At 49.1% G+C, this 25,535-nt stretch overlaps 1 protein-coding gene across 1 annotated transcript in view; it reads left to right on the top strand.

Annotated features, from left to right (window-relative positions):
* Positions 1–516: 516 nt before the first annotated feature.
* Positions 517–25,535, top strand: part of BSG (basigin (Ok blood group)) — a 29,292-nt gene continuing 4,273 nt past the window's right edge. Inside the window, exons 1-8 of the mRNA XM_078670551.1 lie at positions 517–592; positions 15,671–16,018; positions 16,900–17,062; positions 20,850–20,938; positions 21,510–21,646; positions 22,608–22,884; positions 25,234–25,258; positions 25,352–25,417. Coding sequence (XP_078526677.1) covers positions 517–592; positions 15,671–16,018; positions 16,900–17,062; positions 20,850–20,938; positions 21,510–21,646; positions 22,608–22,884; positions 25,234–25,258; positions 25,352–25,409 — 1,173 coding nt within the window. The 3' untranslated portion in view covers positions 25,410–25,417. The remainder of the gene's footprint in view (positions 593–15,670; positions 16,019–16,899; positions 17,063–20,849; positions 20,939–21,509; positions 21,647–22,607; positions 22,885–25,233; positions 25,259–25,351; positions 25,418–25,535) is intronic.

Below are 25,535 nucleotides of genomic sequence, written 5' to 3'. Positions count from 1 at the left end.
GAGGTCTGGCCCTCGCCTACGGTCCGGCCTCGGAGCCGGCCCGGGGCTCGGCGGCTCGTCCAGTGTTTCCTCGCCTCGGCCCCGGCCCGCGGACGCGCTTCTGGCGTCTTGTTTACATGGGAGCGCCGGGCACGCGCGGCTCAGTCATGGCCGCCGGGCTCCTTCCCTTCCCCAGAGCGGGCGCGCGCCGCCAGCCCTCGTCCGTCCTCGGTTTCAGTGGCAGGCGCGCGCAGCTCCATCGGGGCCCGCGGCGCTTGTCCTTCTTCTATTTCCCTGGCCCTGGGGTCTGCCCGCGGTCGGGTCGTGCTCAGCTGATTATGAGACCCGGGTCCTTGTCCCTCCTCTCTTTCCACGGCGGTGCGGGCGCGCGCTCGCTCGGTGCGTAGGGAGGGGCGCCCTGGTCCTTCTTCTGTTTCTACTGCGCGTATAGAAGGCGGAGCGGGGGCGCGCGCCGGCAAAAACAGACAGACGGACGCGAGACGAGAGAGACCAACCGACGGACCGAGCGCCGCCGCCATGGGGTCACCGCTGCCGCCGCTCACCGCCTGCCTCCTGCTGCTGCTCGGCGGCGGGGTCCGCGCCGACCTCTCCGGTGGGTGCGAGGAGGGAGGGGGGTGGCGCTCGAGCCTCTGCTCTGGGGGTCCAGGGGGCTGGTAATGTGGGGTGCCCCTCTCTCTGTGCCCCCGCGGCCTCCTCTGGTGGTAATAATCAGTCTTTCAATCTGTGCCGCAAGTCCTGGGTGGTGACTAATTTATTAGTCAATTAAAACAATAAACAAAATCACACAGTATAACGATGCATACAAAATGGATGAAATGGAGATCTGCCATATATTTAATACAGCACCAGGTGTCCATTTTGTATGTATCTATAAACTGTGATTCTTGTTTATGGTTTTAATTTATTAATAAATTACTTAAAATAAAAAAAGTCCTGGGGTGGGCACCGTGACCCCCGCGTGACCCGCAGGGTGGTGACCACACATTGGCTGTTCGTGGACCGGTCCCTGCAGGGGCAGCTGGTGTCTGCAGCACAGCCGACTAATGCAGGGGCCTGGGTTCGACCTCATGGTCACAGTTTCAAATCCCGGCGGGTCCACTCAGCTTCTCATCCTTCTAAGGTCGATAAAACGAGTACCATGGAGTTGGGTAACGATATACATCTGTTATTTCAGAGCCAAGATGCCCCGTTGGGGTGAACGTGCGCTTTACATGTTATGTTGTGATGGGTGTTGGCTGCAGAGTCACCTGCGCCAGGTGTGCGGCTGTACTGAGTCATGACACCTGATGATGATGATGAGATGCGCCTGGGCACAAGCTGCAGGGATCTCCCCTCATGGGCAGTGGTGCAAGAGACTGCTCTGGCGAGTTTTGTCTCCTGTTGGTGCTTTATTATTTACACACAGACTCTATTTTACCAAGCAAGCATTCTTAGCGGGGGTGTACTCACATGCCTTGCCCCAGGCCTCTCGGCAGATCAGGCGCCCAGACCCCGTGATCCAAAGAAGTCACTTATTGGGACTATCGGGGCTTCAGTCCCTGTTCTTTAAAAGTTGACCCATGTGCTGATACAAAGTTTAGAACATTTTGTACTTTGCTGTTTGTTCTCCTTGATTTCCTCCCTCCTCCTGTCCCTGGGGATCAGCTTTCTGCTGGTTTAATGAGTGTAATGTGTAACCAGGGTTCTGACTCCATGTGGTGGTCAAGAACAGGATTAAAGGTCAGGAGGCTCCAGTAAGATTTTAGGTAATTGTGACATCCGAGTTTGCAACTCATGGGTCAAAGGGCACTTGTAGCGGACCATCCTGACCACTCCACCAGGAAGATTATTTTACTAGACTGTGCAATTTAATACTGGAAATTGAAGATTATTTTAACACCCCCCTTCCCCCAGGAACCTTTCCGTTTGAGTGTCATTTCGGCGATGTACAGAAAGTGAGCGGCCTAGTAGGAGTGCGTAGCTGTCTGCACCTACTGGATTTTCTTCAAATACTTTTAAGCAGGGCACAAGTCCTAAAATAAATGAAGTGAGGGGGGCTAACCTAGTTAATCAGTATGCAAGTGGTTTTTCAGCACGTGACATCGCGACACGTGACATCACAGGAATTGGCATCGCAAGAAGTGACATCAGATCTTAAGCCCTCACATACACATGTTTAGCAGGTGTATTGTGACTACATTTGAGCACATTTCAAGTATACTTGCAAACTCTGCTGATTTAGGCAGAAGATTCACACTTTTGTAAGTTACACATTTTTTTTCAGCGGAAAGCTGCCTCTAGCTATAGTGCTTTAAAAAAAAGTGATATTTAAATGATTAAAATGCTTCGTCAGGGGTAGTAAGCTCTTGTAAATGCTATTTTGTGCAAATACTGGTAAAGATCAACACATCTGACGTTCTTACAGTGAGTATATATCTCCTAAACACTAAACAGAACCTGAACAAAGTGAAAAGCTGCCTCTTTAAAGTATGTGTGAGTGCTAACAAGGTGTGAGCCTTTGCTTCCCCTCTGCTGCTTTTGCATCAGGTGTGAGGCTCCGGACTGCTGCCAGACAGGAGACTCCAACAAAAGGAGGCCTGATGACCCCTGAGATTCGGCCTTCAGAGTCAGAAATAAGAAAGCCCCGTCCCCGCCTGCACTTTGTTGTGATCCAAAGCAGCCAACGTGCAGGCGCTGCTGAAACTGTCCCGGTGTTTGGAAATTACACCAGGACGAATTCAGCATATTTTTCAGTGGGGCCCAACTTCTTGGCAGGGTGGATGACGTCCACCCTGTGAAAAAATTGGGGGGATGCCGTACACCCGTGTACCCCTGACTCGTGCCCTACTTTTACGGCAGGAAGACTCTGAACATAATTTCAAGATTTGCTTGTGACCCAGCTTAAAACAAAGGACTGGTTGCACATAGCTGTAAGAACATTACAGGTCTCTGGGGCACAGGAAGGCAAACATGCTGGTAAGTGCTTAAGCTTTTTACACTAAATTTAACTTGGAACAAATGTTTTAGACCTTTAATACTCAGGAGCAGCCCCGGGAGCAGATTTTTTTGGCGTTCACTAGACAATACCTTTTCCCCCCAGCTATGCTAGATTCAACTTCTGCCTCAATGGTCGGGTGAAATTATAGCAACCCACCTTTCTACTGCATCATAAATGCATCATTTGTATGCCAATGCCTTGAATTTTATGCCACTTGTGGAGCGCAGGAGATGAAACAAATTTTGTATAGTCCGCTCTTCAGTCACACCTGTTAAAGTGTACTTGTAGTGGTACTTTTACAGATGTGTCGAATCTGGAGCAGAACAAGAGTTAAGTGCAGGAATGTTAGGGACGAAGGAGTGCATGGGGATGACAGCAAGAAAGCATGTTCCCTTTTCCATATAGTAATCAAAAGAATGTATGGTGTAAGCCATTGAAGGATAAGTCATCCAATCAAAAAGGCAGTCAAATACTATTTTCCAGGGCAGGGACCAACACATGGATATGCAAACTCGTGTGTTGATCTCACTTCCTGGAAAGTTGTATTTCTCATTTCTGTTGATTTCCAACAGCTCATTGTGAAATAGTTGCGTGACGGTGCTTCCTCTTAAGGGATGCCCCACCAGTGAGGTGGTGATTGAGGTGTGGTTACACCACATTACATGGTCGGCTGTTGACCACATTACTTGCACTGGGCATATGTTGCAACAGTACATTTTTACGCACATACTCTTACAACTTTGCCAGCATTGCATTTTTCACTTTTGTGCTCGCGGGAATTGAGACCCAACTTATATTGGGCTAGTATTTGAAGCCTTTACGTGTCCAGGTAGTCTTCACAGCAGTTTGAGTATGAGGTGTAGTAGACTTTATTGCAAACTAGTAGCATGGGTGAATTTCAGTTTAATTGCATGCAGTCAAGATAGTTCGAATTGATGCTTTGCAATATGTTTTTTTAGACTTGTGACTGAGGCTACGGCGCATTGCTTCTCTTGTTCTTGGTTTCATTAGGTCGAGCCTGCGACAGTGCATGCGCTCCCACTTGTGAGGCACTATTGTTTAGCTGGGTCTGGTGGCTCAGTGGACTAAAGCAGCCACTGCAGGGGCCTGTGTTTGACCTCATGGTCACAGGTTCAAATTGCGGAGGGTCCACTCAGCCTTTCATCCATTTGAGGTCAATAAAATGAGTAACGGGGTGGGTTGGGTAACAATAAACATCTGTAATTCAGTGCCAGGACACCTTCGGGTAATCGTGTGCTTTACAAATACACCTGTTAAATAAACCCCTTCCGTGCGTTTGTCAGACAACAGCCATCGCGAGCACTACCTCTGTAGTGCTCCGCACGTCCGTTGGCTGACACGGCCTGCCCATGCCGCTAAACTGCAGCATCGCGGTGAAATTGCCACTGCAGTTAAGCGGTTATGTTACATTAAAGGGCTTGGAGCCTGCCTATTGTTTACCATTTCTTGGCTTCAATGTTACTCTTGTTTGTAGACCACTAATTGGCCTGAGCAGGCCAAGGGTCATTTCTTTTACTTTCTGTGGAGCATGGACCAATCACAGATTGATTACTTAATTAGTGCCCGTCCGCTGCTCCCAAAGATTGAGGTGGTATTTCTTCTCTAATCTCCCCCACACCACTTCTCTGCCTGCATCTGGTACTCCCTCTTCCCCATTCAGCGCTTATTTTATTTTCCCTATACCGCCTGTCATGTTGTTGCTGCTTCCTCTGCCTGCCCCTTGTGTTGCTGTTGCAACATGTGTTAAAAATCATGACAGTCTATAATGTCGCACAGACGAGACCTTTTTACTTTGCTAGTGCTTGTTTTGCTAGTTTGCTTTTTAAGATTGCTTCTTCCACTTCTGATTGAGACTGGAATGGATTGTAACCTTTATGCTTGATCAGCTGTGCGCTTTGGCAGTCCTTGCTCACAAGCCATGTAAGGTCATCTCCTTGACCTTCCGTCACCTTGTGGCACCTGCTCCGTGTATCTCATGATACTTTTCTCTGGTGACCCCATGCTCTGACGTCCATTTGGAAGATGGGTGTCAGCGGGAAGTTCTATATTCCTGACTCTATTCCGGTTCATTCCACTGGGCCACGTTGGCTCGGAGTTGCACACAATTAATAACTTATTGCAATATATGTTCTGCACCATTTCATGCCTTTTTTAATGTTCATGTACGTTTATCACACAAGCAAATTGAGACAGGAGATGGTATTTGTCCTGTAATGCAGCTTTATTCCATCTTGCACCTTTACTGCAGACCTTTGTTCTGAGGGCTGGGCAGAGCATGCTCTGCGAGGCATGTTGTTTGGGTAGGGAATTGAAGCTCCGCCCATCTTTTCAATTGGCTCCTGTAACGGTCCTTTCTAAATTGCTTTTTATTTGTGAAAAGGCTTAGTAGCCCCTCCTTGGTGTCGCCTGCTCTGTATTTGTAACCTCCCATATGTAAATGTCGGAATTTGTAAAGCGCACAGCTACCTCCACCAAAGGTGTCCCGGCGCTGTCCGTATACCGCTTAGGAACCCTTCCTGGCTTTCCTGGGAAATGTCCACTCCTGGGCACCCCCCAGGTGCAGCCAGGCATCCCAGCGCTTTTGGGGCTGTTGTGGAGACTAAGCAAGCTATTGCCCAGAGTTGCAGCGTGGGACCCATGATCAGATCAGGCACTGAGGCGAGAATATCCAGTCAGGGGAATTAATGAGCTGGAGACCCGCCGAGGCGGGAATCGAACCCTGGTCCCTGGCCAAAGCTCTGCATCAAGGTCTGTCTGCTCTAACCATTGAACCACACTTCTCCACAATGTCCTGCACATTTTACTTGTTACAGGGTCTCCAATATGTAGTCGGTGAGTACTATTTTCTTCAACTATTGCACGCAGGACATGCTTTACTGCAACATCGTCTCTTCGTGGTGACGCAGGTGCTACCCCTTTGTCTTACACGCCTCTTCACATTGAGCCCCCCCATCCTCCGGTATTTCTTTTGCATGCTGGGGCAGAGCCCACCCTTCCTCTCGATATAGGTGCTTTGACTTTATCAGTGTCGCAGTACAACAAAGGCAGGATGTCGTGGAAATCTACTCCTGGGCACAGCCCTCGCAAGCAACCTGCCCCAGGAACAGTAGTACACGTTACCCAAAACTGTAACCCAAATAACCGTATCTGCACAATCAGAGCACTGGACTTTATAAGAGAGCAGCGGTGTGATGTGTGCTTACACAGCATGGCGCCAAGCTGCCCATTGTCGTCTTCTGTATTGCACAGCACCAGCAGCTAACTCCCCTTACTCTTATCTGTGCATCTATGTATATATTTTCGTTTTTTTAATTGCATAAAAGTCCCAGGGGGTATTTACAACATGGGCGCCGCTCTTTATGTTGAAAGCGGTACAAAAGGGGGTGGTGATGGACGGAGCATCTGAACCAATCAAACACTCACACCGTCAACAGATCTGGGTTTAATCCATCACCGTTCTTTAGCCCACTCTGCCACCCCAGTTCAGACATGGCCATATGCAAATCAGTCTGACCCTGTGCCTCATGGGAACAGTCCAGCCCGAACTGCCAAGCCATGCCTTCCCTGGACCGGAAACAAGCTCTTTATGTTGAAGCATGGCAGCTTCTATATTTACAAAGACAATAGGTGAAAGTGTCGCTAATATGTATTGCATTGTCAAAGACTCGTTTGGGTGCTGCAAGGTGATGCACTTTTACAGTTCATTTATTGCTGCAGTCATAGGGTTAAAGTCTCCTTGGGCACATAGTAGTCGCACTGATTGGTTTGAACATTAGTCTGCTCAATGCCATTTTACACCAAAGCCTGTAGAAATTAATTTGTTTCCTCAGTTGGGCAGATCGACTGCACCTAGAGACCTTTCTGATGTGTTCGTTCTTATAGCATGACGGCTATATACAGTGCAAACCGTCTCATATGTTTGTTTCCCACAAGGACCGCAACTCGAGTGTTTAATGAGTGCAGTAGTTACTAGCACCTCGGGTCAGACTTTCTGCAGCACGGTTCGTTGTCGGAAACAATTGCAACATATTTGCATCTTACCACTGCTGCCATACTTGTGCTTTGTCATTCTTTGTTCCAGATGTTTGGCTCCACAGGATCCAAGCACGAACATAAGCGGTCACTCAGAAATTGCCTAAAGTTGAGTGTTTACCATGTGAATGTGCATCTTCTTTTGAAGGCAGCCCTGAGGGCCCAAACTGAGGGTGATTCAGAGGGTCCCACCATTTCTTAACCTAGGCACACTCTCCCGTTAGGTTTCAGTTTGGGCTTTGCGTATATCAAAAGCAACACCGGACGCCCGTCAGCCACCTCCTTATCCTGATGGCCTAAGCTCATCCTGCCTTTCCACCTGCTGTCACCTAACAGGAATTGCCATGTTAATGGTCATTAAAATGGATTGACCCCTCCAGCTGAAGCCGCCGGACTCCGTGTTCCAAGGCCGTGGATGTGCATGTTCAGACATGTACCGACACGCGTTCATTGAGGTATGGCCTCACAAGATTTCATCCGTACTGCTGACTGTGCAAGATGCTATCGTTGATGGAGGTTCCATTCTGGTACTGTTCATGCACTTTGGGTTGGACCGCTAGACTGCCTATAGGGCAATCTGGCAGCGCCCAGTTGGCTGGTCAAATAGGTCCGTATGTGAGCCGGGTATTTGAGGTTTGTGGCCTGGTTTTCTGGTCCGGTGGATTTATACTTTTTTTTTACATATCCCTGCTATTACCACAGACATTGCCTGTAGCAAGCATAAATGTATGCAGGCTTTAATACCTTGCCAAGCCCCTATACAAGTGCAAACATACCCTATTTGCGAAAGCCTGGTTTGGTAATAGAGGCCAATTTTATTTGATGCCTGGCCTATTTTTTATCCAATCTAATCCTGCATGTACAGTATCATTTCTCTTCATATTACCTTACGGTTCCAGTTCATGTGAGGGGGCAGATATCCTTCACACACCAAACCACTGGACATGAGGGATGATTATCGGCAAAGCCTTTCCATATGCAGCAATAAGCACACAGCGTTCCCTTTGTCAAGAGACGTGTAGAGCCCAGACATATTTCTACATGTGCCTGTTTGGTATTTAGGTCGAGTCTGGGCACCGAATGCACAGCTCTGCGAGGCATGCTGTATTCGGGTATGGACTTGAAGCTCCGACCATATTTTTTATTGGCTTGTATCCTTGTCCTTTGAGAACTGTAGCTTTTCTTTAGTCAATAAGCTTATTCGTCCCTCCTTAATGCAACGTCTCGTTTTGTTAACCTCCCATGGCGACACCCCCTGTTGCATGTGTTACTAGGTAGGCTATAATTACAGCCTCCGAGCACTATTTCCTTACATTGTTTTGCGCAGTTGCAGGCAGGCCATGCTCGCTCCTAACACATTTCTTTTTAATAGTGCGGCCCGCCACAGTGGCGGCTGTGCTCTTGGTTTATTTGTGGTACCGAATGTTGCTGCATATTTTTTTTCCTATTTTTAATTTTTTTTATAAATCGCCTCTACCCTGCTTTCACTTGAATAGCGGGCGTCCCCCTTTCGTTAGATGAGCTGCGTCTAAAGAAAGGGCTGTGGCCGTTATTAAAATGAAAGCTGGGCACGGGTCATTTTTACAAAAAATTACGTCAATCTAATTGATTTCTCATTTGCCTGCGTTTAATCTATTGTCATTTACAGTGCAGGCAGTTCTAAAGCCACAGCGAGCTTCGATTCGGTCTATTTCAGTTCTTTCACTGCTGGGGGAATGGGATCATGTTTTTGAACCTGTGACCATTCTGGCTGTTGCATTGAGAGTAGTTCTAAGGGGTCCAAGGTGGGATTTTGCGGTGCCTGTGAGGGTGGCGTTCCCATAGTCCAGTCTTGACCACACCATTGCTTGTTTGGCAGTTTTTAGGTTGCACTGAGGTAGATAGGGTTTGATTTTGTTCAGAAGTTGCAAGTTGTAGAATGCTCTCTTTACACTGTTCTTTATATGATCTTTCATGTTCACTTTGGGGTTTGTGATTCTGAGAGATTTGGAGGAGTTGGCTATGGTAAGATTGCCGTTAAGAATGCCTATGGAGTATAGCCATTCTCGTATTTGGTGGAATTGCTCTGACTTAGATATGAATAGGATTTCGGTCTTCTAGTGGTTGGGTTTTAGGTGGCTGAGAGATAGTCAGTGTTGTACTTCTTTGAGTGCGGCATTTGTCTGGGTTCTTCTAGTGAGGAAATTTTCAAATGGAGCATCTGTCTTCTGCATATAGGTGTAAGGGGGTGTTTGCTTGGTTGAGAATGTTGGTGATGGGCTCCTTGTGTATATTGAAAAGTGTAGACAAGAGGTCAGAGCCTTGGGGACACCCCAGGTGATGGCATAGTCCCAGAGGTCAGACTGTTTATTTGTATTTGTTAGTGGTTTTGTATTAATGTGAACCTGCGAAGGGCCACCCTTCTGTGCCAATCCTCTTTTGTAGGACATCCCATAGAAGCTTGTGGTCGACCATGTCGAAGGCTGCTGATATATGTAGGCTTATGAGGAGGCAGCATTGGTGTGTGACCAGGGACTTCTGTAGGTCATCCACTTTGTTCGGAATGGCTGTCTCTGTGCTGCAGCCCTTTCTGAAGGCCAATTGAGGAGTGTCTAGGAGACTGTAGTTGTCTGTGTTGGTTTTATTGCGTGATAACACATCACTCTAGGATTTTGGCTGGGAAGGGGAGATTTGAGACTGGTCTGAAGCTGATGTTGTTTGTGCCTGCTCCCAGTTTGTTTTTGAAGAGTGGCGTGACTTGGCCGAGTTTGAGACGTTCTGGCATCACTCCAGTCATCAGTACTGTAACTGCAGGCCCAGTTACCGGGTTCTGCGGGAGGTCTCTGATCTGACATCTTGTTTGGAGGCGACGCCTTGTGTGCGGATTTCTCTGCTTGTTTTGGTACTTTAGTTGGTGGTGCCGCTGTGTTTATAGTAGCCTGCTCCTTCCTGCCTTTCTTGGGTATCCTTTGAAGTTGTTTATGTAGGTTGTAGCAGGGGCTGCCCTTGTGCACCGCGCAGTGCCTCTGCCTTGGGCTGATAACGGTATGTGCAGACCCACGCTGTGTCTGCCGCTCTCCAGTGCTCTGAACCTTGACACACTGGGCTGAAGGTGATCTTTCTACTACTCTTTGAAGACCTGATGTTTACTCTGCCTCTTTTCTGGTAGCACTGGGTAGCTGTAGACCTCTTTCTACTGGCAGTTTGTTTCTGGAGGTCTGATGTTTGCCTCTTTCCCTGATCGCCCTGGGTTGCAGCAAAGTCTTTTTCTGCCCCACTGACTCTGGGAATACTGGTTGTGGCCCTTTCCTGCCCTGGTCACATGGGACACCAGCTCTTTTTCACATGTGCTGAAGGCCTGGTGTTGCCTCTTTATTTATTTATTTATTTATGCATTTTTATATAGCGTGGACTTTACCCGAAGGTGTCAGAGCGCTTCACAATAGGAACAGAAATGAAACATAATGAGAAACATTACACATTAAAGATTACAAAAGCATACGTTATGTTACATAAGGTAATAGTGACAATTGTGAGCAAACAAAATACATGAGGTAGTAAAAATTGTGAGCAACCAAAAATACATGAGGTAGTGAAAAGTGCACAAGAGGAAAAAGTGACAAGTGTGCGGTTACAAGAGAAAACAAAGTATCATTTGAGGTATAATACTGCAAAAGGTGCTAGACACTCATGCACAAAAAGCGTTACGTAGGCAAAGGTGGCACTTGTGCAGGTAACAAAGGTAGAACATGTGAGAGGTAGCAAACCGTGTGTTACCAGGGCAAAGTGGTGTGTGCATGTTACAAAAGGGCACCAAACACAAGTACATGGAGAACACTACAAACAGGCAGCCACACCAACCACAAGAATACACTGGGAAGGCACTTCCATGGTCATGTGAGGTAGAAATTTTCAGTAGTGGAAAGTCTTCTTCCAAATAACGAGGACGTGAATTACTTTTGGAGGTGTCTCTGGAGGAGGAGAACTTTGATGTCCCTTTTGAAGGCCTGGGAGGAGGCGGTGGTCCGGAGCTGAGGCAGATAAGAGTACCAGATTCTCACTGCGTTGCCTGAAAAGGATTGGGCCATTGTTCTGCAGTAGAATTGATGTGGGGAGTTAGAATGAGTTTTTTGTCGAGAATGACACCAAGGGATTTTGCGCTGTCGACAATGAGGGGTTTATTGTTTAGTAGATTCATCTCATCCATCCATGATTGAACCGGGGGAGGAGAAGAGGAGGAATTCAGTTTTGGAGGGATTCAGAATCAATTGATGAGTTGACATCCAGTTTTGGATGGAGTCGAGAGTGGAGCTTAGGATGGAGAGATCATGAGTGGAGGTAACCTTGAGGTAGAGTTGGGTGTCGTCTGCATATAGATGATAGTGAATCCCGGATTTGCTTAGGAGGTTTCCCAGTGGTTCTAAGTAGAGATTGAACAATATGGGTGCAAGTATAGAGCCTTGGGGAACACCTTGACCCACCGCCACAGGAGAAGAGACTATTCGCTATTTTGATCATTTGAGATCTGTCAGAGAGGAAGGATGCAAACCATTTGAGCACAGTGCCCTCCGTGCCCATTCTCTGTTGAAGGATGTTGAGGAGGGTGTTGTGATTGAGTGTCAAAGGCTGCAGAAAGGTCAAGGAGAATTAGCAGACAGGACCCCCCTGAGTCGAGTATCCTCAGTGCATCAACAACTTGCAGCAGGGCTGTTTCAGTGCTGCAGTTTTGGATGAAGCCGGACTGACAATTGTCAAGAAGATCATTGTCCTTGATATGAGAGAGTTGTTTTGCTGCACATCTTTCTGTGATCTTCGCAAGAAAGGGAAGGTTAGTGATGGGGCGGAAGTTGTTCTTTCCCTGGTCCTTCTGAGTAGCTGCAGGCCATCTCTTCCCTGCCCCTTTTCAGGAAACCCCCGGTTTACCTCTGCCCCGACCACACTGCAGAAGATTCTTCTCTCTTGCCTGTCTCTGGGGAACTGCAGCGTGCCACTGCCTAGTCCCGATGACACTGCACAGCAGATAACATTGCCATGCTTGTACGTCTCTCGGTTCTCTCGTCACACCGGGTGACTGTAGGCTGCCTGTCTCTGGAGCCCTGCTGTCTTTTCACTCCGGGTGGCTGTAGACTGCCTGTCTCTGGAGCCCTGCTGTCTCTGGAGTCCTGCGGTTTGTTTGCCTCTCTCTCGTCACTCCGGGCGGTTGTAGACGGTCTCTGAGCGCTGCTGCTCTCCGAGCGGACAGTCACGTCCTCCCTGGGCGGGTCCGGCCTCCACCCGGCCTGCTGCCTCTGATTACAGCTCAGCTGCTCCCAGGCCCTGCCCGGCTGCCAAGGTGACTTTACCCCGCAGGGTTTGTAGGTCATGCGCTTCCGGTGGGGGCCGTGATTCACAGCAGGGACTGGCTGCCTGCGAGGCCCAGGGCACGCCCGGGCACTGGTGAATGCACCAGTGAACAGAGGGACTGTCTGCCTGCGAGGCCCAGGGCACGCCCGGGCACTGGTGAATGCACCAGTGAACAGAGGGACTGGCTGCCTGCGAGGCCCAGGGCACGCCCGGGCACTGGTGAATGCACCAGTGAACAGAGGGACTGTCTGCCTGCGAGGCCCAGGGCACGCCCGGGCACTGGTGAATGCACCAGTGAACAGAGGGACTGGCTGCCTGCGAGGCCCAGGGCACGCCCGGGCACTGGTGAATGCACCAGTGAACAGAGGGACTGGCTGCCTGCGAGGCCCAGGGCACGCCCGGGCACTGGTGAATGCACCAGTGAACAGAGGGACTGTCTGCCTGCGAGGCCCAGGGCACGCCTGGACGCTGGTGAATGCACCAGTGAACAGAGGGACTGGCTGCCTGCGAGGCCCAGGGCACGCCTGGACGCTGGTGAATGCACCAGTGAACAGAGGGACTGGACTGTCTGCCTGCGAGGCCCAGGGCACGCCTGGACGCTGGTGAATGCACCAGTGAACAGAGGGACTGGCTGCCTGCGAGGCCCAGGGCACGCCCGGGCACTGGTGAATGCACCAGTGAACAGAGGGACTGTCTGCCTGCGAGGCCCAGGGCACGCCCGGGCACTGGTGAATGCACCAGTGAACAGAGGGACTGGCTGCCTGCGAGGCCCAGGGCACGCCCGGGCACTGGTGAATGCACCAGTGAACAGAGGGACTGTCTGCCTGCGAGGCCCAGGGCACGCCTGGGCGCTGGTGAATGCACCAGTGAACAGAGGGACTGTCTGCCTGCGAGGCACAGGGCACGCCCGGGCACTGGTGAATGCACCAGTGAACAGAGGGACTGGCTGCCTGCGAGGCCCAGGGCACGCCCGGGCACTGGTGAATGCACCAGTGAACAGAGGGACTGGCTGCCTGCGAGGCCCAGGGCACGCCCGGGCACTGGTGAATGCACCAGTGAACAGAGGGACTGGCTGCCTGCGAGGCCCAGGGCACGCCCGGGCACTGGTGAATGCACCAGTGAACAGAGGGACTGTCTGCCTGCGAGGCACAGGGCACGCCTGGGCGCTGGTGAATGCACCAGTGAACAGAGGGACTGTCTGCCTGCGAGGCACAGGGCACGCCCGGGCACTGGTGAATGCACCAGTGAACAGAGGGACTGTCTGCCTGCGAGGCACAGGGCACGCCTGGGCGCTGGTGAATGCACCAGTGAACAGTGCCAGCTCTCCATGCAGGTTGACAGGGCAGTGGTCCTTTCACGAGGCTTCCAGTGTCAATCTACCTGTTCCACATTTAGGTGCACACAAAAATTGTCCCGCCCTGTACATGCAGCTCTTTCAGACTTGTATAGCGCCCAGTATTGACACCACAAAACACAGCACGCTATAACAATATACAAACGAAACAAACCCTGCCTGCTAATCGAAAACAAACTAGGTAAAGGTTAATGTACCAAAATAAGCAGCCTGCCATTACAGCCCACCAAATATAAAGAAGTTTCCTTTTTAGACAAAGACCGTAAACAAAACATCCAAATATATATATACATTACTATGTGATGAGATGTCTAGAAACCCCCCAAAAACATACAACTCGCAACCTCACTCAAAACTCACACTTGGGCAGAACAATCATACAGTCAATCCCTCACTTCAATCATCAGTCATAGAATAATAAAAAAACACAAATATACTACTTTGTCTACCAGGAGAGAAAATTGTAAAAAAACATAGCCTTATTTAACATGTTCCAAGGGTACAAACTATATATAACCGTGTTACTTCATCCAAAAGTACTCCACACATAGATGTCCTGGTCTAAATGGTTGAGTCGCACAATATAACATCACAACTTAATCTTGCAACAACATAAACGGCTGATACCCTAAAGACTCTCCACATCCAACACACCATCTTGTGACACGCCCTCCGTGCAAACAGCACAATCCCACACATACATCAATGAACCAACACTTAATGGCATACGTATCGTAACACCGTTGCACTCTTGCTCCGTACCATACATCGTCACACCAGTCGCACATCCACCTGAACAACACGCCACCTAACCCCACCACACTTTGCTCACCCGAAGCCTTTCCTCAAAACCCAGACTTATCAGCACATTTGTCACTGCTTTAGGGCCCCCCACCACCCATAAACACAGTCTTGTATCTCGCTATCCAATCTGTGTCTTATAGGACTGTGTGGCCCTTGGATCCAAGGCTGCATTCCTTGGTATTCTAGTAGCTTCAGGCACTGCCTGGTCCCTAGGAGAGTAGGAAATGGACAGCGGGCACAGATGGTGGTCTTCTGTGACCCATTCATTCTGTGCGTTCCTTTCTACCTGTGCTGCAGCAACACATGATGGACGTAATGCTGATTGCATAACATTCATCCCCAGTCATGAGATCTTGGTTTCATCCATCCGTTTGCTCACCACGCCACCCCAGTTTGGACCCAGACAGATTCATGTCCGTCTTGACCCTGCTCCTCATGGAACCAGTCCAGCATGAACTGCCAGGCCGGATCCATCCTGGCCCAGATCTCTGTACTGGGAGGAATGTTTGACATTGTTCTGCATTCCGTCCATCAATTGTTTTTGCTTTCCTTTCTACCTGGGCAGTGCCTGAGACTGCAGAGGGGAGCAGGCTCAGAGAGGGACACTCTGGTCTTGAAGGCTGCTGGATTCCTTTCTTTCCCTTGGTCTTCCTAGAGGCACATTCGCCCTCTCCTGCAGTGATGTGCAGCTTGCCTCTTTGCATCTGGAGTTTGTCAGAGTAATTATAGATTGTCTGTCGAATAAGCTGTGTGTTTTTTCTTCCAAATAACTCTGCATTTCTTGCCTGTCCCTGAAAGTGTAGAATTATCCACAAATGTTGAAAGGGGTTACTCTTAGACTCATTTGAGAGTACTGGTTCAGAGCCACGGCTGCACAGCACTGCCCGGCACATCTGCAACAGCTGGCCCCTCGCACCGCCTGATGTCTCAGATGGAGTCTGAAGATGTGACCTCGGTGGGCCGCTCAAGCAGTGCTTTCACAATCCGCTCTGTCTGTTGTATCGACCTGCTTCTGCAGATCTGTGGTGTTTGAAAGCAGTTCTGTGGTTGGTAACTGTTGGCTTTGATTTGACTAGTGTGTCTGACCTCTAACCATTCTGGTTGTCTCACTCTTGCTCTTCTACTAACCTTTTTTGCACTAACACTTTCCGCCTCCCTAGCTGGTTTCATAAAGTCGCCGCTGTCCCAGGTGAAGCTGAGCGGCGACAGTGTGGAGCTGCACTGCGAAGCTGTGGGCCGGCCCATCCCTGAAATCCAGTGGTGGTTTGAAGCAGATGAACCCAATGCCACGTTTTCTCATCTCTGGCAAGGTGCCCGTGAAGACCGCGTCCAGATCCATGTCACCTACAATGTCCACGCCGCCAGTGTGATCCACATTACAGCCCTTCTCGTGGAAGACACCGGCACGTACGAGTGCCGTGCCAGCAATGATCCAGACCGCAACCACCTCCGGAAGACTCCAAAAGTCAAGTGGATCCGCTCACAGGCAAACGTTATCGTGCTAGAATGTGAGTGGCCAACTGGACTGTGGCGGCGTCCAGTCCACCTGGATGCCTACGTCTACCGTGCTTTCCCCTTTGTTGTGGCACCTATGAAGACTCCTTCCTGAACCACCTTGTGTAGAACCACGAGACTCCCTCCCTTGTGAACCCTGCTCCTGCAAGCCTACCGCCACAGACCTGCCTAGGCGGGACTGCACCGATCTGTCTCATCTGTTGACCTCCAAACACTGTAACCCTCCCTACCTTGATCCAAGGTATCCAGTGCTGTTTCCAAGCTCTAAAGTCAGCCTTCACTGCTGTGATGAGGCAGACCCTCCGTTTGTATGCTACGTCTTCCTTCCTCCTGCTCCCTGACTGTGGTGCTGTGCAGTAGACGTCTGTTCCTCACATAGAGGTTTCTGTTTTATAGGTGCACAAGACTGTTATTTATTTTTATTTTTTTGCAAAAAGTGAACCTGGCTAGGTGATAGTGGGTGTCCTCCAGCCAGGGCTAGGTAGGCTGGGATGTTCAATTTTTAGAAGCCACATCAGGACACCTCTTGCCTCGAACCCTCCTTGCCATGCTAGCTCACTAATCTACTTTAGTTTATTTTTTTAGCGTATTTTTTTAACTATAGTACTTTGTGTCAACATTTAAAAGTGCTTCATTTTCTCACTGATTGAAGTTTTCTAGGTTTTTCTTGTCCAGTCATGAATATGCTTCTCTTTCTAGTTTGTGCACAGTCGAAGTTTTAAAACCGTCCTTTATAGAGAGGGCGAGGAGGGCCGGTTTGTGACTGAGGCTGGTGGACAAGTCGTTGGCTGTTCTTTCGTTTGCAGTCACTAGGGACAGGACTTGGCGCTCTTCGGTCTGGTATATTTATGCTGGTTTCTCTTCTGTCCCTCAGATCCTGTTTTGTTCACCAGCCCTTCAGAGTTCACTTTCGGCAGCAGTGCTGTTCTCTTCTGCAACGTCACGTTGTTTCCATCGAACATCACCGGCCACAAATGGATGAAGGGTGACAAGGTTCTCCGGGAGGATGACTCCAACGACATTAGCACCGCTTACAAGTAAGTGCAGAGTGCAAAGCATTGTGATGTGCCGGGTACTGGCAGCCATGCTGCCCTGACGTCTTCCTCTGCTCTAATTTTTGGACAGTGATGTTAGCCCTTTCTCCACATCTCACTGTCCAGTGACCTTTCTGAAATCTGTCCACAGATATGCTCTGCTCTCCCCATATATGCACTGCATCACATGTCGTCTTTTTCCAGAGCTTTTCTCTGCCCTGTAACCCAAGGGAACATACTCTGGTCCGCTAACCTCTCCTGTAGCTCACCAACCCCCAAGCATCCCTGCCAAGGAGCCGGTTTTTAATCACTGCAACCTCTCCTGATGAAACACTTCTCCGGAAACTACCAACGGCGCATTACATCGTTATTAAATTCACCCCTCGCCCACCTACAGTTCACCTCGTTGCAGTATAGGGACTGCTTTGTCGCCACTCCCCCAGAATGCTTGAGCTGCCAGACTTCAGCCGACTTGTCAAGTCTGTAAAATGACTGCCCTTCCGGATCTTGCTTTTAGGCTCTTGACATTCAGTGCTGTTCTTTGTCGCACTTCGACGTTTGTCATGCATGCCCCCTGCAGTTGATCCTTTCCACTTTTGTTTGATGTATTCTTTTTGGGGCCCTCCCACCATATATTGAAGAGTTTCATTCTACCAAAGCCTCTCAGGCTCAGCACTAAAGTGATCTCTGCCTTCCTGGTGGCTCAGTGTCCTCGTGCTCCTTCCACACAGCGACTCTGCTAACTACAAAAGCCACCTCATTCCAGCCCAGGTTTTCCTCGGGTCCATTCTTCACCCCACCTGCCTTGACTCCCAGCTCTACAGGGGAGGGAGCATTAGTATTTCCACTTCCAATCTGCTGGTGTTAGGGATGTGGGATACTGCACCTCTTGGCATAACATGGGTGAAACCATAATCGACACAATCACGGTGGCCTAGTCCATGCCAGATTTGGAAGATGGCTACATTGATCTCCATGGGGATATGCTACAACTCTAGCATGGGTCTGGCCCTCCAGGACTGACTTTGTAGAACCCTGGCCTAGGACTGATGGGTTATGGACGAACGATGAAATGATTGGCACATACTTAGCATTCGCCCTAATTTGCCTCTTTATCTGCAGAGGTGCTTATAAAATGTAGGGCCTGTGATAACTCTCTATGTAGACATGTACTGAACATTAAACGAACAAACCATTTTCAAATACTACTTGTGGTGTGCGTGTATCAGTTGAAAGTGTAACGCTAGACTCTACTTTACCATCGCCTACAGATGCGTTTCTCGACAGCCTTGTCTGACTCCTACCACTCTTCGTCTAACGGAGCATAGCTCTCGGCAGGAGGAGCGAAACACCTGCTACTTATTCCTTTCTCTGAAAAATACTACTCCTTTTGGGGCTGGGGGATCTGCCCGGAGCGAGTCCAGTAATGTTGGGGTGACTATGACAGAACCATCTCCCTAGTTTGGCACCACCCCAGCCGTACCAATCTAAGCTGCCACCTTCTCCACTATTATATCAAGCAGATATTTGTCTGGCAAGAATAGGGCCACATTCATACCCTTGAAGCTTGTTAAGATAATCCACTACATGTCCTGTTAATACTGATATTGCCACCCTGCTCCTCTTCTTGCTGTGTCTGAGCTACAGCGCGCTTCATTGCGTTTCGGTACCTTCACCGTAGCCTTCCTTGTGCCTTCATCTGAGTCCCACCCCTTGGAATTTTGGAGGTTCTGTAATAAAAATTGCTTTTGGTTCACTTGCCACCCATCGTTTGCCTCCTCTAAAAGATTCCAGCATTGCTGTTCACTCCACCGGTTTACCAGCATGCACCTTTTATCTGCATATAAAAACCAAGAAATACAAGTCCATTTTGCTGCGTTCTCTGCCTAATTGTGCTGTAGAAGTGACTCTTGTTTTTAAGTTTGTTCTCACACTGATCCCTGCTTGGAGAGCTAGTCAGCTGGAAAGAGGAGCAGCCTGAGAACAGTGGACCCTTTCTCTACCGAAGTAGTTTAATCCTTTGTGGAATGGGCGCCGGAGCGGTGCCGCGGCCACGGTCCACCAGCCTGTCGCTCCCAGTTAATCCTGCGGCTTCAGATGGCAGAGCCTGGCAGAGGGAACAGGGCGGACGCCAGAAACATTCCTTCAAAGGGGCTCCGCTTCTGACTTCCGCTCGGCTTGCAGAACGACTATCTATGTGTGGAGCCAAATAGATCACAGGATCCCAATTAGTTAAATAACATGTACAGGCTTTCTTTTAGCAGAAACGAGCAAGATTGTTCGTTGGAAGTTAGTGAGTAATAGAAATATAAAGGCATCGAAGTGTCTGGATCTTCTATTCTCCATCGATCTGTATGCCCGCTTGATCTGTTGTCGTCGGTGCTACCACAGAGCTTACTAGCTGGCAGCAGGGTGATGGGCTTGTTAAAAAAAAGTGGCATCGCAGAAGCCCGGTGTTGCGGCACTGTCAGGCGCCCCACAAGACTCACCTGGGCTTGTGAAGCGATTCCGCAGAGACGACACGAACCACCGCCCTTGTTCCCAACTAACCCCCGCGGGGAGCAACACCCGACAAGGATCAGATGGATCCAGGGATGGGGGCCAAATAAGCAAGAGGAGTGGCCTTTGGTGGAAGGGACGTAGGGTAGGGTCTTGGCACAGCTGAGGGAACAAGAAAAGACCCGGTTAGGATGTGGTACTACTCCTGCAGCATAACACCCCACAACACACATGCAGGAAGGAGCCACCGGCTCCGGTACTCACCAAGACACACTGTTCGTGCAGAACCAAGGAAGAGGTCAGCAACTTAGCGTCCAGGTGCCTTGGTGAGGAAATGAAATAAAGCGCTCCTGCGCAAGAACCACCAAAGTACAAAAAAAAAGATGGTGCTCCTGCGCGTAAGGATACAATACCAGGACTCCAGGGTAAGCGCTATAGCGCGGCCCAGTGCATGTTTGTTCAACGCTCCTGCGCCACATGCAATAGTTCAACAGTGCTCCTACGCTTCACGCGCAAGGCAACTAGCAGTAGCGCTCCTGCGCAACTGCCAAAATAAAGAACACAAGCAAGGAAATGCAGCAGCGCTCCTGCGCGGCTGCCAAGGAAAGGGTTAATCCTGGTCCCAACAAAAAGAATCACAGCGCTCAGCCAATTGGTGCAAGTAGCAGCGCTCCCGCGCTGCTGTCTGAGAAAGTGGCTCAGGGGAGAAATGGCCAGCGCACAACACGAAGTCGAAGAATCAATAAAAGCGGCAAGGAAAAGTCACGTAACGCGTAATGGCACAGGGAAGCCGTTACCGTGACTCGTAGTGCAGCGGAACCTCTAGGAGTCTTGAGGAGCAGGAGGACAGTCCTCTGACGTCTGCTGGGCTCCGTACTATACTTCAGAATCAGAAGCACCGATCCGGGGGTGCTTCACGCATTTAAGCGTAGCCCCCTGGAAGTGCTAGTGAGGCGGAGGACTAGACCGGGACACCACTTCCGGGCAGAAGTGAGTATTCCCGATGCCTGCATGTGTCCTGTGACGTCCGGAACGGCAGAAAGCCGCCACATGACAGGCACTTCCATGGTTGACTGTACATAGCACAGCTGATTTGTTAGCCACGTTACTGCAGTGTAAGGATGACTGTGCTGGCCTTTATCTCAATGACCAGGTCTTCGCGACCTTCAAGGGGGGGGGGGGGGGTGGCGGTGGGCCAATTCCCCTTTGCCTGAGCACATGAACCGCTTAAAAATAGCTTTTTTTTTTGCATAGCAAGTTTGCTCCTAACTGCAACTGTTTCTCTTCCTAGTGTGTCTCAGGTGAATTCAGACACTTCTGGTGTGTACACTTGCCACTTCAAGACGGACCCACCCGTGTCTGGAACCATCGAGGTTGCAGGTAAGATATGGCGGACCCCTATGCTTGGACCCCTCTTTAGATGGCCACACAGGATGGGGGGTTTTCCAGACAAACTTTTTTTTCCAGTGCTTTTTTTTAATGGATTGTTGAATGAACAGGTGACGGGCGCAGGATATCGAGCTTAAGAAAGCACTGCCTAAGCAGACTGAGGGTGGTGGGAGTCTGGAGGGGTCTGAAACTGCTTTGAGATCCAAGCCTTACCCCTGTGCCTGCTCTGCAGTGTTCATTGCTGTGAACCTAATAACAGATGGGTGATGGCTCTTAGGACATACATACAAGTGTTGTATCGTGCAAAGCATGGCGTCCACTTCAAAGTACTAAATAAATATTGCTCCCGCTTGAGCGGTCTCTGTGGTGCCAACATTCTGGACCATGACTCTGTAGACTGCTACCATGTTCGATCCTGCCGGGCACATGCACCACAGCCTTCTCTCCTCCTCACCCTGTTCTACAGGTTTTGGGCCAATGTCTGTAGTGAAATGGAATATTGCTGATTAATTCCTTAGCCAGGCTGGCTCGTGACCTGTGTGCACTCTTTCCATTCTCCTAGTTTCACCCCACGTGGTTGCATACAAGCCAAGTGAGCATGGCAATGAAGGTGACGTCGGGGTCATGACCTGTAAGAGCAAATCTTACCCCCCAGTGGAGAACTGGAACTGGTACAAGGTGATGGACGGCGTCAACGAGGTTTGTCACATGTTCAGTGTTAATAGGGGGTGTGGCGGGTGGATTTGCACTTGAAGAATTGCTTTAGGGAACGCGACCTAGGATGGGGATTCTATACTGTAAGATCACAAAGTAGAGCTTTTGTCACAAAGTGTTGTGGTTTCCTAATAGATGTCACTTCGTCTGTATAGTTTAGAGGCTTGCATATGACTATATCTTAATGCTTCTGAGAGGCGTGGACATGTGCTTTCAGTGCTTGCACGTGAGGTGCCCACATGACATAATCTTTTCAGTGTTCGGTTGAGAGGCATAGCCTTAAACTTCTCTTTTCAATGCTTGTATCAGGTCTGCTCGTGTCAGCTCCTTCCTTAGTGTTTTAAAAGAGATGTTAAGTTGGGTTCATTTAAAACCAGTGCTAGTTCACTTGTATTGAAGCTAGACCTTTGTGAACTTGTTCTCTACCTTTGTAGAGTTCTAGAACCTATTGGCCATGACAAACAGTCGAGTTGCCTGCAATGGCAGCTGCAAGAATGATGTATTTTTTATATTTTTTAAGACCCCTAAAACCATTAGTACACTGCCTTCTTAATCTTCTACGTTGTCTTGATGAACTTCCAAGTCTGTTCACTCGTGTGTGCGGCTTGTCATTTATTGTTCACTCCGGCATTTACTCAAGGGGTTTCGTGTTTGATGCTGATTATGTAAAGACCCCCCCCCATGCAACTTTTTGTGGTGGGTCTCTACATGGCGGCTGAATTGGTCAAGAAGTAAAGGAGCATCAGATCGCTTTTGTTACTTTTGTTTTCTGCTGCCTGTGTTGCTACTGTGTCCAAGCAATGTTGGCAGTGCTTTAATGCATGACAGTGCTATACTTGTGCTGGTAATAAAAGGATGAGAGTGCAGCATTTTTTACCCTTGGTGCTGACACACGTAAAGAAGTTGGTATGAATTAGAATCCCTCTAATAAGCTCTGTTCTTTCAGCCTGTATTGAACGGCACCGGTGATCGCTATCACATCAAATCCAATGGCACGAAATCAGAACTGCGGATCAGCGCCCTCAGCATGGAGACCGACCCAGGCACCTACATCTGCAACGGCACCAACCTGCTCGGCAGCGGAGGCGCCACCGTCTCCCTGCGGGTGCGCAGCCGCCTCGCTGCCCTCTGGCCCTTCCTGGGGATTGTGGTCGAGGTGCTGGTTCTGGTGACCATCATCTTCATCTATGAGAAGAGGCGAAAGCCAGACGAGGTTCCAGATGGTGAGAACTTGTGAACTTCACTGATGCGATGAAGGGTTTGCGGATGTGGCAGTCTAGCTGCGTGTGGGCTTGGACCGACGTGGGAGGAGTGCTTTGTGTAAATCACATAATCTGCAATTTATAAGTAGAGGACACTGCTGATACTTATTTTTGGGAGCCCCAGCACTCGTAAACTCAATATTCTATTTAGTATTTTATTTGTCTCTGAGAAGAGCCTTGGATTACAACTCAGTGGTCATTATGTCCATAATTCCGGAAAACCTCAGGCTCCTGTATCTTGAGGCGCTTAGCGCTATGCACTCTTTCAGGCAGCCTTTACTCATCCACCCCAGATTAGGAACCAGTCCTATTGTTAAAATGCCCATTGCGAGGTTTACTGAGGTATTAAATGTCATATCTTTTTCACCACATTAATAAACCTTTTCTCTTTAGTCTAACCAGTAGAATGAATGTGCAAAAAGTACAGGAAGGAGATTGAAATTTCTGGTAGATTATGAGAATATTTGATAAAGCCAAACTGAGCCTCTTCCCGTGGTCATTTACGTGCTCGATGACAGTGGCAGTTTTCCTCATTGCTAAAGTGTTTCCTGTACGTTTTTCTGCCAGCTTAACCTGGTCTTCACTTCCTTTAATAAATAGATTCACGTCGGCTAATCAGTAACTTGTTGGCTTTGGAAAAGTGCAGCTTGTGGTTCACCTGGTTCCTTTAGTTGCCTTTTAATTCCAGACCTCGATTTTAGACCAGATGTTAGGAATCTGAGCCTTCCTTTTACATCCAGCCGTGAGCCTAGACTCTCGCCCTGTCCGGTGCCCTCATTCTTCTGAGGTGGGGAGATGACGAACAGTGGACTTGTACTTCGATTCTCTCCAGCAAGTGCCACCCTGTCCTTGTCTTTCGTTCAGGTGGGGTTTCTACCTTGGATCTATCCCGCTTAGATCAGTCGCCTACTTAAATCTTGAAACATTCAATCTTCCTTCGACATTTTTTACCAATCTGAAGGGTTGATAAAGAAGCTTCTTGTAAGAGTGAAAGATTATGTGCACGTCGAAGATGTGAGCACTCCACAGGATTTGAAATGCTTTAGGTACCTGAACTGGCTGAAGATCAGAGCCCCTGGGCTGGGGCGGGTTTAGGGGTAAAGCGTAGCTCCCAGTTTCAGTGGTCACAGCAGGAAGTTGCCTGTTTCTCAGGAAGCTCAGACAGTTGAGGCAAGAGCTGAAATGAACCAGATTCACCTAATCTGTGTTTTGAGTCTGTAAAAAAAAGTCAGAGCCCTAGTTGGGAGACCTTGCACCACCCATTTCCCCTGCCAGTGCTTCCAATGATAGTACTTAAACAACCACTTACCGTCCCACTGCTACAAGTGTGACAATTCAGACTATTCCAGACACCCATCCCAACCTACAAGTATGGCTTGGGCTGCCCGTATATGTCATTTTTAATGTATATTGAATTAATAAACAACTGTTGTGCTCCACCATGTGGCAGACTAACATAAGTGCAGTTGTTGACAATTAAGTGCTGGTGCAGAGCTCCGGAAACCACCGCCTCAAATTGAGCACTGCCCTTAATCTTGGCAAGTTTATTTTGTTGGGCTTGGCATTGACCCTGTCCTTACAAGCATGATCTTTTCTTTTTTTTCATCTGCTTGCTTCTAGTTCGGTTTTGCTATGGTAAGTGAATAGGCGTGCCTATGTTCTGGAATCACGTGCTGGGCTCCATTTACTGCTGTTTGCTGTGTTGCACCTGACATGACATCCAAGTGCCAGCCTGAGTGCCCCGTGGCATGTTTTGGGCATGTGTTGGCCCTGCAAGTAATTTGCTTATGTCCACTCACCCGCAATACTGCCAGCAGGAGGAAGCTTTTGGGCTCTTTGCTTGGATTCGGTGATCGGTTTTTACTAGACTCCCTTCACAAGGCAGAGGGCACGGCGACTGTAGCAGTGGTCGGGGCTGGAGAGTTGGAGTGAGGGTATCTGCATACCGTTTGTTATGCAGTTATGTAAAGGGGAGTTCAGTGATGTAACAGGAGGCTGGACTGAGATTTATTTATAAATATCCAGGGTGGTGGACAATGCAGACGGATGGAATTAAAACCCGGCTCGTTGGCAGTGTCTTGAGTTAAATGACCAGAAGATGGAGGGAGGGACTTTACGCTTTAGCTAATTAGATGGGTGGGTGGACCTGTGTGTGTGTGTTGGACACGTGTGGGGTTGATGAAAGGTACCCACCCTACTGGAAGTACCCACAGGACCACTGAAATAGGCTTAGATCTGACTGGATGAGTTAGTGTGTACCTCAAGCAATGTCTGACATTTACTCTTCTCTTTCCGATGCGGCGTGTGAAGAAGACGATGGGGGAGCAGCACCTCTGTGAGTACCATCAGCTTATCCTGGACTTGTCACTTTTGGAGGCCGAATTCTGCCTTTAAACTCTTGACACTCTTTTTTTTTTAACTCTTGCAGTAAGAGCAACTCTGGCACAAACCATCAGGACAATGTGCGGCAAAGAAACTCTAACTGAGCGATGAGGTGAGTGTGCATGCTAGTTGTGTATGTAGGAAAGCAGTGGCGAAGCATGAGCCAGTAGTATGTGTGCGCACGTGTGCCCGTACTGAGCTGCACGTCTGTTTGCAGTACCAGTGCTTCT

Source organism: Lissotriton helveticus, chromosome 12 (genome assembly GCF_964261635.1).
Source record: "Lissotriton helveticus chromosome 12, aLisHel1.1, whole genome shotgun sequence".
NCBI classification, from domain to species: Eukaryota; Metazoa; Chordata; class Amphibia; order Caudata; family Salamandridae; genus Lissotriton; species Lissotriton helveticus.
Note: the sequence above shows the minus strand (reverse complement) of the source record. Positions and strands in the feature narration are given on the sequence as shown.